This window comes from Scyliorhinus torazame, chromosome 26, assembly GCF_047496885.1.
Source record: "Scyliorhinus torazame isolate Kashiwa2021f chromosome 26, sScyTor2.1, whole genome shotgun sequence".
Lineage (NCBI taxonomy): Eukaryota > Metazoa > Chordata > Chondrichthyes > Carcharhiniformes > Scyliorhinidae > Scyliorhinus > Scyliorhinus torazame.
Window position 1 is genome coordinate 37,750,348 of NC_092732.1, and position 17,353 is coordinate 37,767,700.

The following is a 17,353-nucleotide window of genomic DNA, read 5'->3' on the forward strand; positions in this document are numbered from 1 at the left end:
ACAGCCTCGCTGCTCCTCACTCACTGTGAACAGCCTTGCTGCTCCTCACTCACTGTGAACAGCCTCGCTGCTCCTCACTCACTGTGAACAGCCTCGCTGCTCCTCACTCACTGTGAACAGCCTCGCTGCTCCTCACTCACTGTGAACAGCCTCGCTGCTCCTCACTCACTGTGAACAGCCTCGCTGCTCCTCACTCGCTGTGAACAGCCTCGCTGCTCCTCACTCACTGTGAACAGCCTCGCTGCTCCTCACTGTGAACAGCCTCGCTGCTCCTCACTGTGAACAGCCTCGCTGCTCCTCACTGTGAACAGCCTCGCTGCTCCTCACTGTGAACAGCCTCGCTGAGGGTGGGGGACTGCAATTGATCTGTGTACATTGATCATGGAGGATTGTGGCCTGAGTTCCTGTTCCTCATCTGCTGCCGCCTACCACCGCTGCGAGCCGAACTGGGGGCTGCACTGAAAGCTTGCGCAGTTAAAAATCGTACCCTCTTGTGCGCAGCCGCAGGTGGAAAGATTCGGGTGAGCGAGCGATTGTCAGTCCCGTGGATCTTTGCCCCCGCAACCCCGAAGCGTCGCCAGGTGCTTCAAGCAGCTGGACATGAGCTGTAGCATCTTTATGTGACAGGAGAGGAAATCCAGCCCTGGTAATTGGGCCTGTGGCAGGTGGCCAGGCTGCTTTTACGACTTGGCTTCTCGCTGTGGTGTGTTGATGCGCATTTTAAGTTATTTGATGCAAACTCATTAGCAGCTCTTGGAGCCCAGCCCAAAAGCAGTGCACTGATGTTGTTCTTTATTATTAATTATAATCGGAAGATTTGAGTTGTAATAAAACAGGAAACCCAGTGCACCCCATGTTCCGTGGTCCCAAAACTGAGGCAGGTGCCCAGCTCGCCTTCCAAGCTCGATTCATCAGAGCTGCCGACACGTTCTGTGCCTCCCATCAATTCCAACTTGTTGAATGGCTAAGCAGCTGCCAAAGGTTTACTTCACTCATCAGGGATGTCATCCTTTTGAAACAGGGCACATTTCAAGCAGCCATTGGTAATACAACACATGCCCAGCACAGGTACAGCACGGGGTTAGATACAGAGTGAAGCTCCCTCTACACTGTCCCCATCAAACACTCCCAGGACAGGTACAGCACTGGGATGGATACAGAGTAAAGCTCCCTCTACACTGTCCCCATCAAACACTCCCAGGACAGGTACAGCACGGGGTTAGATACGGAGTAAAGCTCCCTCTACACTGTCCCCATCAAACACTCGCAGGACAGGTACAGCACGGGGTTAGATACAGAGTAAATCTCCCTCTACACTGTCCCCATCAAACACTCCCAGGACAGGTACAGCACGGGGTTAGATACAGAGTGAAGCTCCCTCTACACTGTCACCATCAAACACTCCCAGGACAGGTACAGCACGGGGATAGATACAGAGTAAAGCTCCCTCTACACTGTCCCTCTCAAACACACCCAGGACAGGTACAGCACGGGGATAGATACAGAGTAAAGCTCCCTCTACACTGTCCCCATCAAACACTCCCAGGACAGGTACAGCACGGGGTTAGATACAGAGTAAAGCTCCCTCTACACTGTCCCCCATCAAACACTCCCAGGACAGGTACAGCACGGGGTTAGATACAGAGTAAAGCTCCCTCTACACTGTCCCCATCAAACACTCCCAGGACAGGTACAGCACGGGGTTAGATACAGAGTGAAGCTCCCTCTACACTGTCCCCATCAAACACTCCCAGGACAGGTACAGCACGGGGTTAGATACAGAGTAAAGCTCCCTCTAGACTGTCCCCATCAAACACTCCCAGGACAGGTACAGCACGGTGTTAGATACAGAGTAAAGCTCCCTCTACACTGTCCCCATCAAACACTCCCAGGACAGGTACAGCACGGGGTTAGATACAGAGTAATGCTCCCTCTGCACTGTCCCCATCAAACACTCCCAGGACAGGTACAGCACGGGGTTAGATACAGAGTAAAGCTCCCTCTGCACTGTCCCCATCAAACACTCCCAGGACAGGTACAGCACTGGGTTAGATACAGAGTAAAGCTCCCTCTACACTGTCCCCATCAAACACTCCCAGGACAGGTACAGCATGGGGTGAGATACAGAGAAAAGCTCCCTCTACACTGTCCCCATCAAACACTCCCAGGACAGGGACAGCATGGGGTTAGATACAGAGTAAAGCTCCCTCTACACTGTCCCCATCAAACACTCGCAGGACAGGTACAGCACGGGGTTAGATACAGAGTAAAGCTCCCTCTACACTGTCCCCATCAAACACTCGCAGGACAGGTACAGCACGGGGTTAGATACAGAGTAAAGCTCCCTCTACACTGTCCCCATCAAACACTCCCAGGACAGGTACAGCACGGGGTTAGATACAGAGTAAAGCTCCCTCTACACTGTCCCCATCAAACACTCCCAGGACAGGTACAGCACGGGGTTAGATACAGAGTAAAGCTCCCTCTACACTGTCCCCATCAAACACTCCCAGGACAGGTACAGCACGGGGTTAGATACAGAGTAAAGCTCCCTCTACACTGTCCCCATCAAACACTCCCAGGACAGGTACAGCACGGGGTTAGATACAGAGTAACGCTCCCTCTACACTGTCCCCATCAAACACTCCCAGGACAGGTACAGCACGGGGTTAGATACAGAGTAAAGCTCCCTCTACACTGTCCCCATCAAACACTCCCAGGACAGGTACAGCACGGGGTTAGATACAGAGTAAAGCTCCCTCTACACTGTCCCCATCAAACACTCCCAGGACAGGTACAGCACGGGGTTAGATACAGAGTAAAGCTCCCTCTACACTGTCCCCATCAAACACTCCCAGGACAGGTACAGCACGGGGTTAGATACAGAGTAAAGCTCCCTCTACACTGTCCCCATCAAACTCTCCCAGGACAGGTACAGCACGGGGTTAGATACAGAGTCAAGCTCCCTCTACACTGTCCCCATCAAACACTCCCAGGACAGGTACAGCACGGGGTTAGATACAGAGTAAAGCTCCCTCTACACTGTCCCCATCAAACACTCCCAGGACAGGTACAGCACAGGGTTAGATACAGAAAATCCATACATTGCAGAAGGAGGCCATTGGGCCCATCGGTCTGCACCAACCCTTCAAATGAGCTCTCTTCCCATGCCCAGTCCCAACCCCATAAATTAACCTGCACATCCCTGGACAATAATTTATCACGGCCAATCCACCTAGCCTGCGCATCTTTGGACTGTGGGAGGAAACCGGAGCACCCGGAGGAAACCCATGCACACACGGGGAGAACGTGCAGACACCCACACAGACAGAGACCCCCAAGGCCAGAATTGAACCGGTGTCCCTGGCGCTGTGAGGTAGCCGTGCTAACCACTCTGCCACCCTTGAGGTGAATGCCTCCTCCGTCCCTCGAATGGCGCACTTGATCTTTTCCAAATGCTTGAATTCTGCCAAGTCGCCTACCCAGCGCATACATACGCACACCGCCTTCGGCAGCTCCGAATTCACCCTCCGCAGAGCTTCACTCCAGCCCCCCAACAGCCCCACCAAACTTCTCCTCCTCACGTACGTCCAACCTTCTCCGTGGGAGCACTCTCCCTCTCCCTTAACTCCCAGTACACGTCCACAACCCTGCCCTCCACAAATTTCCTCGTCGGACAGAAGCTTATCCTGCAGCACGGCGTGAGGGATAATTGGTTATCCCTCACCAATTTCATGGCTACATTTCCATGGGATGAGAGGTGTCAATCACCTGAATGTTATATTTATGACATTGTGTAGCCTGTGGCCCCTTTCAATAGCAGCTACCTTCCCACCTTGTACCAGGTGCAGGGGATCGAATTATTTCTCCGCTTCCCTCACAATCGTCATCTGTTGTGTTCAGCTGATGCGCCATTTTAAAAACATGGTTTGTTTTTTTCCAGGATGATCTTTGCGGAGTGCGCCCCGAGCACTTGCCCCTGTGACGAGCATTGCTGCAACCAGCGGATTCAGAGGCATGATTGGGTGCAGTGCCTGGAACGCTTTCGAGCGGAGGGCAAAGGCTGGGGAATTCGCACAAAGGAAACCCTGAAGGCCGGGCAGTTCATCATCGAGTATCTGGGCGAAGTAGTCAGCGAGCAGGAGTTCAGGTGCGTGAACCTCCCATCGTGCACATTTGCTCAGCGCGGTAACACAAGTGGCTAGCACAGTGGCTTCACAGCGCCAGGGACCCGGGTTCGAATCCCCGCTGGGTCACTGTCTGTGCGGAGTCTGCACGTCCTCCCCGTGTCTGCGTGGGTTTCCTCCGGATGCTCCGGTTTCCTCCCACAGTCCAAAGATGTGCAAGTTAGGTGGATTGGCCGTGATAAATTGCCCTAAGTGACCAAAAAGGTTCGGAGGGGTTATTGGGTTACGGGGATAGGGTGGAAGTGAGGGCTTAAATGGGTCGGTGCAGACTCGATGGGCCGAATGGCATCCATCTGCATTGTGTGTTAACAAAGAACAAAGAACAAAGAAATGTACAGCACAGGAACAGGCCCTTCGGCCCTCCAAGCCCGTGCCGACCATACTGCCCGACTAAACTACAATCTTCTACACTTCCTGGGTCCGTATCCTTCTATTCCCATCCTATTCATATATTTGTCAAGATGCCCCTTAAATGTCCCTATCGTCCCTGCCTCCACTACCTCCTCCGGCAGCGAGTTCCAGGCACCCACTACCCTCTGCGTAAAAAACTTGCCTCGTACATCTACTCTAAACTTTGCCCCTCTCACCTTAAACCTATGCCCCCTAGTAATTGACCCCTCTACCCTGGGGAAAAGCCTCTGACTATCCACTCTGTCTATGCCCCTCATAATTTTGTATACCTCTATCAGGTCGCCCCTCAACCTCCTTCGTTCCAGTGAGAACAAACCGAGTTTATTCAATCGCTCCTCATAGCTTATGCCCTCCATACCAGGCAACATTCTGGTAAATCTCTTCTGCACCCTCTCTAAAGCCTCCACATCCTTCTGGTAGTGTGGCGACCAGAATTGAACACTATACTCCAAGTGTGGCCTAACTAAGGTTCTATACAGCTGCAACATGACTTGCCAATTCTTATACTCAATGCCCCGGCCAATGAAGGCAAGCATGCCGTATGCCTTCTTGACTACCTTCTCCACCTGTGTAGCCCCTTTCAGTGATCTGTGGACCTGTACTCCTAGATCTCTTTGACTTTCAATACTCCTGAGGGTTCTACCATTCACTGTATATTCCCTACCTGCATTAGCCCTTCCAAAATGCATTACCTCACATTTGTCCAGGTTAAACTCCATCTGCCATCTCTCCGCCCAAGTCTCCAGACAATCTAAATCCTGCTGTATCCTCAGACAGTCCTCATCGCTATCCGCAATTCCACCAACCTTTGTGTCGTCTGCAAACTTACTAATCAGACCAGTTACATTTTCCTCCAAATCATTTATATATACTACAAAGAGCAAAGGTCCCAGCACTGATCCCTGTGGAACACCACTGGTCACAGCCAGTGTTCTAGTTCCAACCGACCAAATCCCACTTGCCGCAATTTCTGTCCACCGCTTACCCACAGTGAGTGCTGAGCAGTAAACATGTCTTTAACATACATTTAAAGTATCCAACTCTTTTATCTTCCATTTAAGGAGCAATTTAGTATGGCCAATCCACCTACCCTGCACATCTTTGGGTTGTGGGGGCGAAACCCACGGAGACACGGGGAGAATGAGAATTCAGGGGGGGTGCGGTTTTGGTAGCAGCGATTCCCTGTTTATAATGGGACAGTCTCGGAGTGTGTCATCGTGCTTAGATTGGTTGCAGAGCTGAATAATTAATATTCTCTGTAAAGTTATGGGACGCAGATCAAAGCGAGCAGCAGACAATCTCATTTATCATCCATCTTGGCAAGCGAGAGGTACAGATGGAATTTTTGGACCACTGATGTTGGCTCTAAGTGATTCAGACTCCAGCTTGTCTCCAACCTTATGTCTTCACATCCTTTCCTATGCCTGTTAAAGGAGAAGATTCAAGTTTACACACGGCCTGTGAAATACAGCTATCTAGTTTTCTTTCATATGCATTCAAGGGTGTCACTGACTAGGCCCTGCATTTGTTGCCCGTAGTTACGATCACAGACCAGACCCTAATGGTTGCTAGGATACCGGACAGAAACCCCAATATTTTGTTTAATTTGTAAGACTGTGAGGAAAGGATACTTCAGTCCAGGAGTGACTCCACGCACAAATAGGCATTTGGTATATTAAAACAAACTGTATTACGAACACCGTATTAAACTAGCTTTAACCTCATACAAGAAATAGCTTACAATTAGCACCTGAACAATGCTTAGCAATAAAGTAAACACTTCAACTCCTAACTGCTATCTTTTTATCTCCAATCAAGCAACACCCATCTCGGGTCAAAATACAGTTAGCCAACCCAGGAATACTGGCTGAATAGCGATGTCTTAGAGAAACAGCTTTGTGAGAGAGAATTCCTTCAGTTATACAAAGGAAAACCAGTGGACGTGATTTATTTAGATTTCCAGAAGGCCTTTGACAAGGTGCCGCATAGGAGACTGTTAAATAAGTTAAGAGCCCATGGTGTTAAGGGCAAGACCCTGGCATGGATAGAGGATTGGCTGACTGGCAGAAGGCAGAGAGTGGGGACGGCAGCCGGTGACTCGTGGTGTACCTTGGGGGTCGGTGCTGGGACCACAACTTTTCACAATATACATTAATGATCTGGAAGAAGGAACTGAAGGCACTGTTGCTAAGTTTGCAAATGATACAAAGATCTGTAGAGAGACAGGTAGTATTGAGGAAGCAAGGGGGCTGCAGAAGGACTTGGACAGGCTAGGAGAGTGGGCAATGAAGTGGCAGATGGAATACAATGTGGGAAAGTGTGAGGTTATGCACTTTGGAAGGAGAAATGAGGCATAGACTATTTTCTAAATGGGAAGATGCTTAGGAAATCAGAAGCACAAAGGGACTTGGTTCTCTTAAGGTTAACGTACAGGTTCAGTCAGCAGTTAAGAAGGCAAATGCAATGTTAGCATTCGTGTCGAGAGGGCTAGAATACAAGACCAGGGATGTACTTCTGAGACTGTATAATGCTCTGGTCAGACCCCATTTGGAGTATTGTGAGCAGTTTTAGGCCCCGTATCTAAGAAAGGATGTGCTGGCCTTGGAAAGGGTCCAGAGGAGGTTCACAAGAACGATCCCTGGAATGAAGAGCTTGTCTTATGAGGAACGGTTGAGGACTCTGGGTCTACTTGTTGGAGTTTAGAAGGATGAGGGGGGATCTTATTGAAACTTACAGGATACTGCGAGGCCTGGATAGAGTGGACGCGGAGAGGATGTTTCCACTTGTAGAAAAAACTAGAAGCAGAGGACACCATCTCAGACTAAAGGGACGACCCTTTAAAACCGAGATGAGGAATTTCTTCAGCCAGAGGGTGGTGAATCTGTGGAACTCTTTGCCGCAGAAGGCTGTGGAGGCCAAATCACTGAGTGTCTTTAAGACAGAGATTGATAGGTTCTGGATCAATAAGGGGATCAGGGGTTATGGGGAGAAGGCAGGAGAATGGGGATGAGAAAATATCAGCCATGATTGAATGGCGGAGCAGACTCGATGGGCCGAGTGGCCTAATTCTGCTCCTATGTCTTATGGTCTTATAGGAAACAACGTGCACATTCTGGCCTGTGTCAAACTCCTGTTTAACTTCGCAGCATTTGGCAAAAAAACTCCTGTCCTGTTCACGGCACCGAAACGCAACACCTGACTGCTTCAGCCCCTGGCTCCTCCCGTTAACTAGGTCGTCTCTACCCACCGACTGGGTTATGACAGTCTTCCTAAGGCTAACCACAACCCCTCAAATCATCTAAACCCCAGGGAACCTTATTTCTATCAACAAAATTCCATTGGCCATGTTTAGGTAAAGATTATACATGGTTGGAATGAATGATGATCTTACTTTTACGATACTTTAATTATCCCTGTAAGAACACTATTCACGACGCCCTATGATGCTCTTGCTCATGTATTTGCTTTGTTTGGCCCCTTGTTCCGCACTGTAACCAATCACTGTCTGTCGATGCACCATTTGCCAATGCTCTCTGTCGATTATTCTTGTGTCTACTATGTACGTACTGTGTACGTTCCCTCGGCTGCAGAGAAATACTTTTCACAGTACTTCAGTACATGTGACAATAAATCAAATCAAATTAAACCAGGGTTTTTTTTTAAAAACCTTGCTGCAGTAAATGCATTCACACGCAGGCGCAGGCTTTTAACCATTACTGCACCAGATCGATCGATTATATATCCAAAATTCCTGCATTCATCGCACCGTCCCCACAGCTCCCTTGGGACGGTGGTGGTGAGCTGCTGCCTTGAATCACTGCAGCCCCGTGTGGTGTAGGTACACCCGCAGCACTGTCAGGGAGGGAGTTACAGGTTTTGACACAGTGAAGAAACGGCCCAATATAATTCCAAGTTGGGATGTTGAATGGCTCGGAGGGGAACTTCCAAGTGGTGGTGTTCCAATGAATTTGCTGCCCTCGTCCTTCTGGATGGTAGAGGTCGTGGGTTTGTGCTGTCGAAGGCGAGCCGCTGCAGTGCATCTTGTAGACGGTGCACACGGCTGCCGCTGTGCGTCGGGGGGGGGGGGGGGGGGGGGGGAGGAGAGAGTGAATGTCAGCGGTTAGCGTGTCGCTCGAGCGGGGCTGTTTTGTCCTGGATGGTGTCGAGCTTCTCGAGTGTCGTTGGGAGCCGCGCTCATCCAGGCAAGTGGAGAGTCTCCCATCGCACTCCTGACTCGTGTCCTTGTCGATGGCGGACAGGCTTTTGGGGGGGGGGGGGGGGGGTCAGGAGGTGAGTTACTCTCCGCAGGATTCCCAGCCTCTGACCTGCCCTGGTAGCCACAGTATTTATACGGCTGGGTCCAGCTCAGTTTCTGATCAATGGTAACCCCCAGGGTGTGGATTGTGGGGGATTCAGCGACGGTAACGCCGTTGAATGTCACGGGGCGATGGTTAGATTCTCGCTTATTGGACACGTCCACAGCAATGACACTTGTGTGGCGCGCATGTTATTTGCCACTTGTCGACAGAGGCCAGTAACTGTGCTGGCTGGCACCTGTTTCACATCAGAGGGGGATCTTGTCACTGCAGTGAGTCCTCGATCTCTGTCACATCTCTTCTTTGGGACGGGGAGGAACTGCGCAGTTTTGTTGGATCTGATTTTGGCATCCAGTCTCAGATTCTCGACTTTATCATGTGCCTCCCTGAAGCCCTTGGAAATCAGAAGAAGTGGCTTTCCGTATTTCACTCGCACCTTTACCTCCTCGGGAGATCACGCATTGCTTCTGAACCCGTCAAGCGCTGATCAAAAGGCACTGGCGTGTGATCCTACAAACAACGTAGTGATAGTGGTCTGGTCGCTGGGGGGGTCCTTTCGGGTCTCCCTCAGTGTTCCAGGGTGTCCCAGCGTGCACCCGAGGAGCAGGCTGACTGAGTTGCAACGGGGCCTGACTGAATTCTCCCCCTTGTGACTGAGCTGCGCGCGTTCTCCGCAGAGCTGAGCAGCCACTGTTTACTAATTAGCTCTCTTTTCCCCCCCCCCCCCTCCAGGAACCGAATGATCGAGCAGTACCAGAACCACAATGATCATTACTGCTTGAACCTGGACAGCGGGATGGTGATCGACAGTTACCGCATGGGCAACGAGGCTCGCTTTATCAACCACAGCTGCAATCCGAACTGCGAAATGCAGAAATGGTAAGAGGGCGGAGCCTACGCACAGCCAACGTACGGCGCGCAACATTTAACGGCACCGTTTTGGGTAAAATATGCAGCATCAGCAACAAGTGTGTTCACTAGCCTGGTAACCCTTGCTCTGAACAGCGTTGCTCTCTTTTGGGCTCTAAATATGGCGATTAATAATCTTAATTATGAATATGCTTTCAGAGTCGCCAGGTATCTCTCGATACCGCCACAAGGTTCAACCGAATACCGATCAAAGAACCAATACACCAGTTAGTTAGTTCCAAGTCAATACTACTTTATTTACACACAGTATGATTTACTCATGCACAATAACACTACAGGCTAAACTATATCTATCACTAACACCTATACTTAACTTCGGGTGCCCACTCAGTCAGAGGAACGATGGCCGTAGTTCGGATCTGAGGCTGTTGGGTTCGAAGAGGTAACAGGAGAACAGCTACGGTCGTCCGTCTGGCCGCGAGCGTTGACCTTGGACTTACTTGCTCCTGGTGGTGCTGGTGGAAGGGTCTCTCCGCTTGAGAGCCAAATCCAAGAGAGGGAACACATGGCGAGGGTTCCTTCTTATACTAGGGGGCTTCGCGCACTTTTAGGCGGGCCTTAAACTTGGTCTCAATTCACTGGGCAGCTTCTTGATCACTGCCATCGATCTGAGCCAATAAAGGGGCGGGTGCCTTGATGGCTGGGCGTGTCGTAAGTGGCCGTTGGCCTTGCTTTGTTTGTGTCTTCTTGCTGGGGTAGTGGCACCGGAATGTCTGGCACAGTATCGGCAACCTGAGCACGAGTTCTTTGTTTATCGGCGATGGGTCATCAATGTGCAAATAGGCCAAGAGTTTCGGTTCCGTCTGCAGTCTGCCTTCCAAATGCACATTCAGGCTCTGTGTCTGTCTGCTTGTTTACTTTGCATTGTCCATTTTCCCTGTATGCTCTGCGAGTGTCCATTTTATATGCTGGAAGTGGCCATTCCAGATGGCTACAGCAGCACACAGCTGAATTCCAGTCAAGCCCACTGGGTAAGCACGTGTTTGCATTGTTGATGTTCCCCGGACGGCTGCAGGCCAATGCCGGAGAAGCAGCAGGGACTCAACTTACTTTTATTCATCAGAAACCTTCCCCGTGCTCGGCGTGCAATGAATTAGTTTGAGGACCGGTAACTGAATGTGGCAACTGTTCTCGTCTGTTCATGTTGGCTTTGGTGGAGTGCGGATTGTGTGCTCTTTTCCATAACACCAGGTTATCTTTGGCATAGATCTGAGAGGGTAGATTGGAGCCAGGTGTAAAATCCCCCCCCCCCCCCCGCCACCGCCACGTCCGACACTCATTGGACTCACAACATTAATTCCGCTGCTCTCTCCACAGATGCGATCGAACTATGATTGAATGTTACATTCAGTTTGAGGGAGCGAAGGGTGGGTCCCAGACTAGTTTAGTATTTCAATGAAATAAAGGATAATATGAAAGCAGAAGTGCAGCCGGAAGCCATTCAGCCCATCGAGTTTGCACTGACCCTCTGAAAGAACCCCTTACCTAGGCCCACTCCCCCGCCCTATCCCTGTGATCCCACCTAACTTAAGCGGCAAAATCTATCATGGCCAATCCACCTAACCTTGGATTCCATGGGGAGGATCCACCATCCATGGTAAACTTTAAAAAAAGTTGAAGATCGTCTCAAACTTAAAGAAAAAGCATGTAAGTGCACAAAGATGGGTGGTAGTTCAGATGATTGGGAAGAATATCAACAACAGAGAATGACTTGAATATTAATGCGGAGGGAGAAATTAGAGTATGAGAGAAAGCTAGCTGGAAATATAAAAACACACAGTACAGGTGTCTGTAGGTATTTGAAGAAAGAGTTAACAAAGTGAGTGTTGGCCCTATAGAAAGTGAGTCCGGGTAATTAATCAGGGACAATAAGATGAATTGAAGGGGTATTTTGCATCGGTCCTCACTGTAGAGGATACAAGTAACATCCCAGAAATAGCTGTAAATCAGGAAATGGGAGGGAGCGCAGAACTCGGGAAAATTGCAATCGGCAGGGAAGTGGTGCTGGGCAAATAGTCGGCCTGACAGATCTCAGGGTGACTTCATCGAGGGGCTTTAAAGAAGTGGCTCGTGGGATAGTGATGGTTGGGGGGGGGGGGCGGGGGGGAACCCCAAAGGGGTTAATTTAGCTCCGTGGGCTAAACAGGTGGCTTGTAAAGCAGAACTAGGCCAGCAGCGCGGGTTCAATTCCCGTACCGGCCTCCCCGAACAGGCGCCGGAATGTGGCGACAAGGGGCTTTTCACAGTAACCTCATTGAAATGAAATGAAATGAAAATCGCTTATTGTCACAAGTAGGCTTCAAATGAAGTTACTGTGAAAAGCCCCTAGTCGCCACATTCCGGCGCCTGTTCGGGGAGGCTGGTACGGGAATTGAACCGTGCTGCTGGCCTGTCTTGGTCAGCTTTCAAAGCCAGCTATTTAGCCCAGGGTGCTGAACCAGCCCCTGAAGCCTACTTGTGACCGTAAGCGATTATTATTATTAATTTTAAAGACGCGCTGGGGAATCTCTCTCAGAACTTTGCAGGTAAGCATTTTGCACATCAATTGCCCAGAAGTGCCAACTTGCTCTGGGCAATTGCCCAGCGCTGTGAACAATCCGAAAATATGATTTAGATCGCAGACTTCGGGTGCATCTGATAGGGTTATACCCAGTAGTTACTCAGAAAAGGTTAGAAGGATTGAAACCTCTTCTAACGTCTGGGTAACTATTGTCACGACCCAGTCCGTCCCCCATGCGATTTCCCACACCCCCAACTTCCAATCTTTCTCTCTTCCCCTCCCTCAGTAAAATCCTATTCACTGTCGAGACCTATCCTTTCCCTGGTCTGCCAGTTTCAATGAGGCCTTTAATCTTACCTGGCTTACGGCGGCCAATGCCGTAAGCAAAGGCAGTGTGTCCTCCTTCAGTCCATCTCTGCTGGACTGCGGCGCTGAGCTTCGGTGATAGCTGCGCCGCCCGGATCCTGCCCGGCCTGAGGCAGAAGGTCGGGCGAGCCAGACCTGGAAGAAATGTGTGGCAGTCCAACACTGACTGTGCGGAAGTTGCAGGGCCAGCTGTCAACGTAACGGGAGCATCGCCCAGAGCAGATAGTTCAGTAATAGAGGCCTCACGGCTGATGCCCACACTGCCTTGGGGTAGTATTCACACAGAGGAACCGGAGAATTGTAAGGAGCAGGAACCCCGGGTGGTTTTGCACCTCTATCCAGAGACAATGAGACCACATTTCAGAACCTCTTGGATCAGCTGATTGGTGAGGCAGAGTGCAGTTGTGTAGCGCCTGGGGACACGCGGAAACAAATCATCATGACCAAACTGCACGTTTTCATTTTCGATTCTCTCCATGTCTGCTGTAGGTCGGTCAATGGTGTTTACAGAATTGGACTGTTTGCTTTGAAAGATGTAAATGCTGGGACCGAACTGACGTATGACTACAACTTCCACGCATTCAACCTGGAAAAGCAGGTAATGAGGAGAACCTGGAGTACAGCAGCCCTTCTAATCATCCAGACGATACAATACCATACTCCCCTGTGTGTGTGTGTAAAATCATCAAAAACCTGATTCCCGACACGGCGCCCACAACACGGTTCCACAACACTCTGTGTCAATTTGCACAAGAACACAGCGGCTTTCTACTTTTATTCGGTTACAATGCGCACACTTTCTGAAATAACTGGGAACCCCACTTTCACAGCAAACATATGGGGTTGAGCCCTGTCTGAAATTCCACCATCTGTTCCTCACCAAAGACTACACCGTGAGTACATAGTACGGAGTTAATAATGTAGGACAGTAGTCATTTTCTGAACACGCTTGTGGGAGGAATTGCACCAACCAGGGCACTAATACCAAAGTGATACTCCACAATTTAGATCATAATGTCACTGGGACTACCTCCAAACAATGAGCATGACTGGAAACGTTGCTGCTGCTGTTTAGACTGCATCAATTAAATCTGCTCCAATACATTTGATGGGGATAGTGTAGAGGGAGCTTTACTCGGTTTCTAACCCGTGCTGTACCTGTCCTGGGAGTGTTTGATGGGGACAGTGTAGAGGGAGCTTTACTCGGTTTCTAACCCCATGCTGTACCTGTCCTGGGAGTGTTTGATGGGGACAGTGTAGAGAAACCTTTACTCGGTTTCTAACCCCGTGCTGTACCTGTCCTGGGAGTGTTTGATGGGGACAGTGTAGAGGGAGCTTTACTCTGTATCTAACCCCGTGCTGTACCTGTCCTGGGAGTGTTTGATGGGGACAGTGTAGAGGGAGCTTTACTCTGTATCTAACCCCGTGCTGTACCTGTCCTGGGAGTGTTTGATGGGGACAGTGTAGAGGAACCTTTACTTTGTATCTAACCCGTGCTGTACCTGTCCTGGGAGTGTTTGATGGGGACAGTGTAGAGGGAGCTTTACTCTGTATCTAACTCCATGCTGTACCTGTCCTGGGAGTGTTTGATGGGACAGTGTAGAGGGAGCTTTACTCTGTATCTAACCCCGTGCTGTACCTGTCCTGGGAGTGTTTGATGGGGACAGTGTAGAGGGAGCTTTACTCTGTATCTAACCCTGTGCTGTACCTGTCCTGGGAGTGCTAGATGGGGACAGCGTAGAGGGAGCTTTACTCTGTATCTAACCCCGTGCTGTACCTATCCTGGGAGTGTTTGATGGGGACAGTGTAGAGGGAGCTTTACTCTGTATCTAACCGCGTGCTGTACCTGTCCTGGGAGTGTTTGATGGGGACAGTGTAGAGGGAGCTTTACTCTGTATCTAACCCTGTGCTGTACCTGTCCTGGGAGTGTTTGATGGGGACAGTGTAGAGGGAGCTTTACTCTGTATTTAACCCCGTGCTGTACCTGTCCTGGGAGTGTTTGATGGGGACAGTGTAGAGGGAGCTTTACTCTGTATCTAACCCTGTGCTGTACCTGTCCTGGGAGTGTTTGTTGGGGACAGTGTAGAGGGAGCTTTACTCTGTATCTAACCCCGTGCTGTATCTGTCCTGGGAGTGTTTGATGGGGACAGTGTAGAGGGAGCTTTACTCTGTATCTAACCCCGTGCTGTACCTGTCCTGGGAGTGTTTGATGGGGACAGTGTAGAGGGAGCTTTACTCTGTATCTAACCCTGTGCTGTACCTGTCCTGGGAGTGTTTGATGGGGACAGTGTAGAGGGAGCTTTACTCTGTATTTAACCCCGTGCTGTACCTGTCCTGGGAGTGTTTGATGGGGACAGTGTAGAGGGAGCTTTACTCTGTATCTAACCCTGTGCTGTACCTGTCCTGGGAGTGTTTGTTGGGGACAGTGTAGAGGGAGCTTTACCCTGTACCTAACCCCGTGCTGTACCTGTCCTGGGAGTGTTTGATGGGGATAGTGTAGAGGGAGCATTACTCTGTACCTAACCCCGTGCTGTACCTGTCCTGGGAGTGTTTGATGGGGACAGTGGAGAGGGAGCTTTACTCTGTATCTAACCCCGTGCTGTACCTGTCCTGGGAGTGTTTGATGGGGACAGTGTAGAGGGAGCTTTACTCTGTATCTAACCCCGTGCTGTACCTGTCCTGGGAGTGTTTGATGGGGACAGTGTAGAGGGAGCTTTACTCTGTCTCTAACCCCGTGCTGTACCTGTCCTGGGAGTGTTTGATGGGGACAGTGTAGAGTGAGCTTTACTCTGTATCTAACCCCGTGCTGTACCTGTCCTGGGAGTGTTTGATGGGGACAGTGTAGAGGGAGCTTTACTCTGTATCTAACCCCGTGCTGTACCTGTCCTGGGAGTGTTTGATGGGGACAGTGTAGAGGGAGCTTTACTCTGTATCTAACCCCATGCTGTACCAGCCCTGGGAGTGTTTGATGGGGACAGTGGAGAGGGAGCTTTACTCTGTATCTAACCCCGTGCTGTACCTGTCCTGGGAGTGTTTGATGGGGACAGTGTAGAGGGAGCTTTACTCTGTATCTAACCCCATGCTGTACCAGCCCTGGGAGTGTTTGATGGGGACAGTATAGAGGGTGCTTTACTCTGTATCTAACCCCGTGCTGTACCTGTCCTGGGAGTGTTTGATGGGGACAGTGTAGAGGGAGCTTTACTCTGTATCTAACCCCGTGCTGTACCTGTCCTGGGAGTGTTTGATGGGGACAGTGTAGAGGGAGCTTTACTCTGTATCTAACCCCGTGCTGTACCTGTCCTGGGAGTGTTTGATGGGGACAGTGTAGAGGTTGTTTAGTCAGGAGGTTAATTTGTGTGGATTCTATTCTTCCTGAGTGAATGAATCTGAAGAACCTCTACCTACAATGGATATGGTTTGTTGATAGATTATAGTGGGCCAGAAAGAAATCCCGTGCACCGCGCTGAACTGCACTGATGGTACAGCACGTCGGCAATTTAGTTAAGATGATCGGTTTGTCCTCGGGCACTCTGGACTTCGTCAGAAAGAGCTTTGGAATTCTTGAAGCCGGCAGCGCTGGGGAACCCTGGAATTGAACCTTTCACATTCTTCCCCCAGCGGAGTTCCCCAGCCAGCCGGACATGTGTGAACAGCACTAACAGGGGATATGCCCGGCAGGCTGGCTTTGAAGAGTGACATGACCTGGCCATGGCTTTGAAACGTGGCCTGTTTAATTTTTGTTGTTTTGTTTTGTGTGTGTTGCAGCAACTTTGTAAATGCGGAGCTGAGAAATGTCGGGGCATCATCGGAGGGCGCAGCCAGAGGATGAATGGGCTGCTGAACAAAAATGGCCAGCAGGCAAACGGACAGAAGAAGCCAGGCAGGTTGAAGGAGAAGAGGAAATCCAAGCACAGATTAAAAAAAAGGGTGAGTACTGTGGCAGAGCCTTGTAGCTGAGGGGGAAGGGAAACCAACAGGAGGTGTCGTTTCTCCATGCTGAACGCTCTTCCAGACAATTGATAAGTATGGAGTCTCGTTGGACCTGAGGGTATGGTCCCAGTGGGTGGCCCGGTAGCACAGCGTTAGCACGGTTGCTTCACAGCGCCAGGGACCCTGGTTCGATTCCCGGCCTGGGTCGCTGTCTGGGCAGAGTCAGAAATCCGCTCTTCAGTGTGATAATATTGGGAAACAAACCTTGGCTGAGTCTGGGGGCTGTTAAAGCATTGCTCCTCTGGTGTCTTTGTTGTCCGGTGCGAGTGCATGCCTTTATTTTCTGCTCACTGACTCTTGTTCGAGCGCACTCTTGGCTAACCCCTCCGTGGCAGCGCCATTTGGGCACATTGTAACCGGGAGTGATTCCCTCCTCCCACGCCCGCACTTACCTGCAGGGGGCCCTGCATAACGGTCCGGAGCAAGAATTCTGATTGGCGTCCCCACTCCCAATCACCACTCCTTATCCAGGCGACAGCCAAGCCACAAGCAACCCAACCTGAGATCGAGTAACCGAGCACAGACTGCGAGCCAGGGCCGGTTATCTCGGGCCATCCTGTCTTGCCCAGGGTGTAGTGTCTTTACTCTGTACAATCCCAGGAGAGCTGTGTGGTCGTTTTATCTTGGACACCCATCACCTGCAGTTGAAATGT

The 17,353-nt window shown here is 50.5% G+C and overlaps 1 protein-coding gene across 1 annotated transcript in view; it reads left to right on the forward strand.

The window, feature by feature from the left end:
* ash1l (ash1 (absent, small, or homeotic)-like (Drosophila)) overlaps nucleotides 1-17,353 on the forward strand; it is a 412,201-nt gene that overhangs the window by 370,706 nt on the left and 24,142 nt on the right. The window contains 4 exon segments of the mRNA XM_072490632.1: nucleotides 3,944-4,150; nucleotides 9,647-9,793; nucleotides 13,200-13,308; nucleotides 16,476-16,637. Of these exon segments, the coding sequence (XP_072346733.1) occupies nucleotides 3,944-4,150; nucleotides 9,647-9,793; nucleotides 13,200-13,308; nucleotides 16,476-16,637 (625 nt within the window).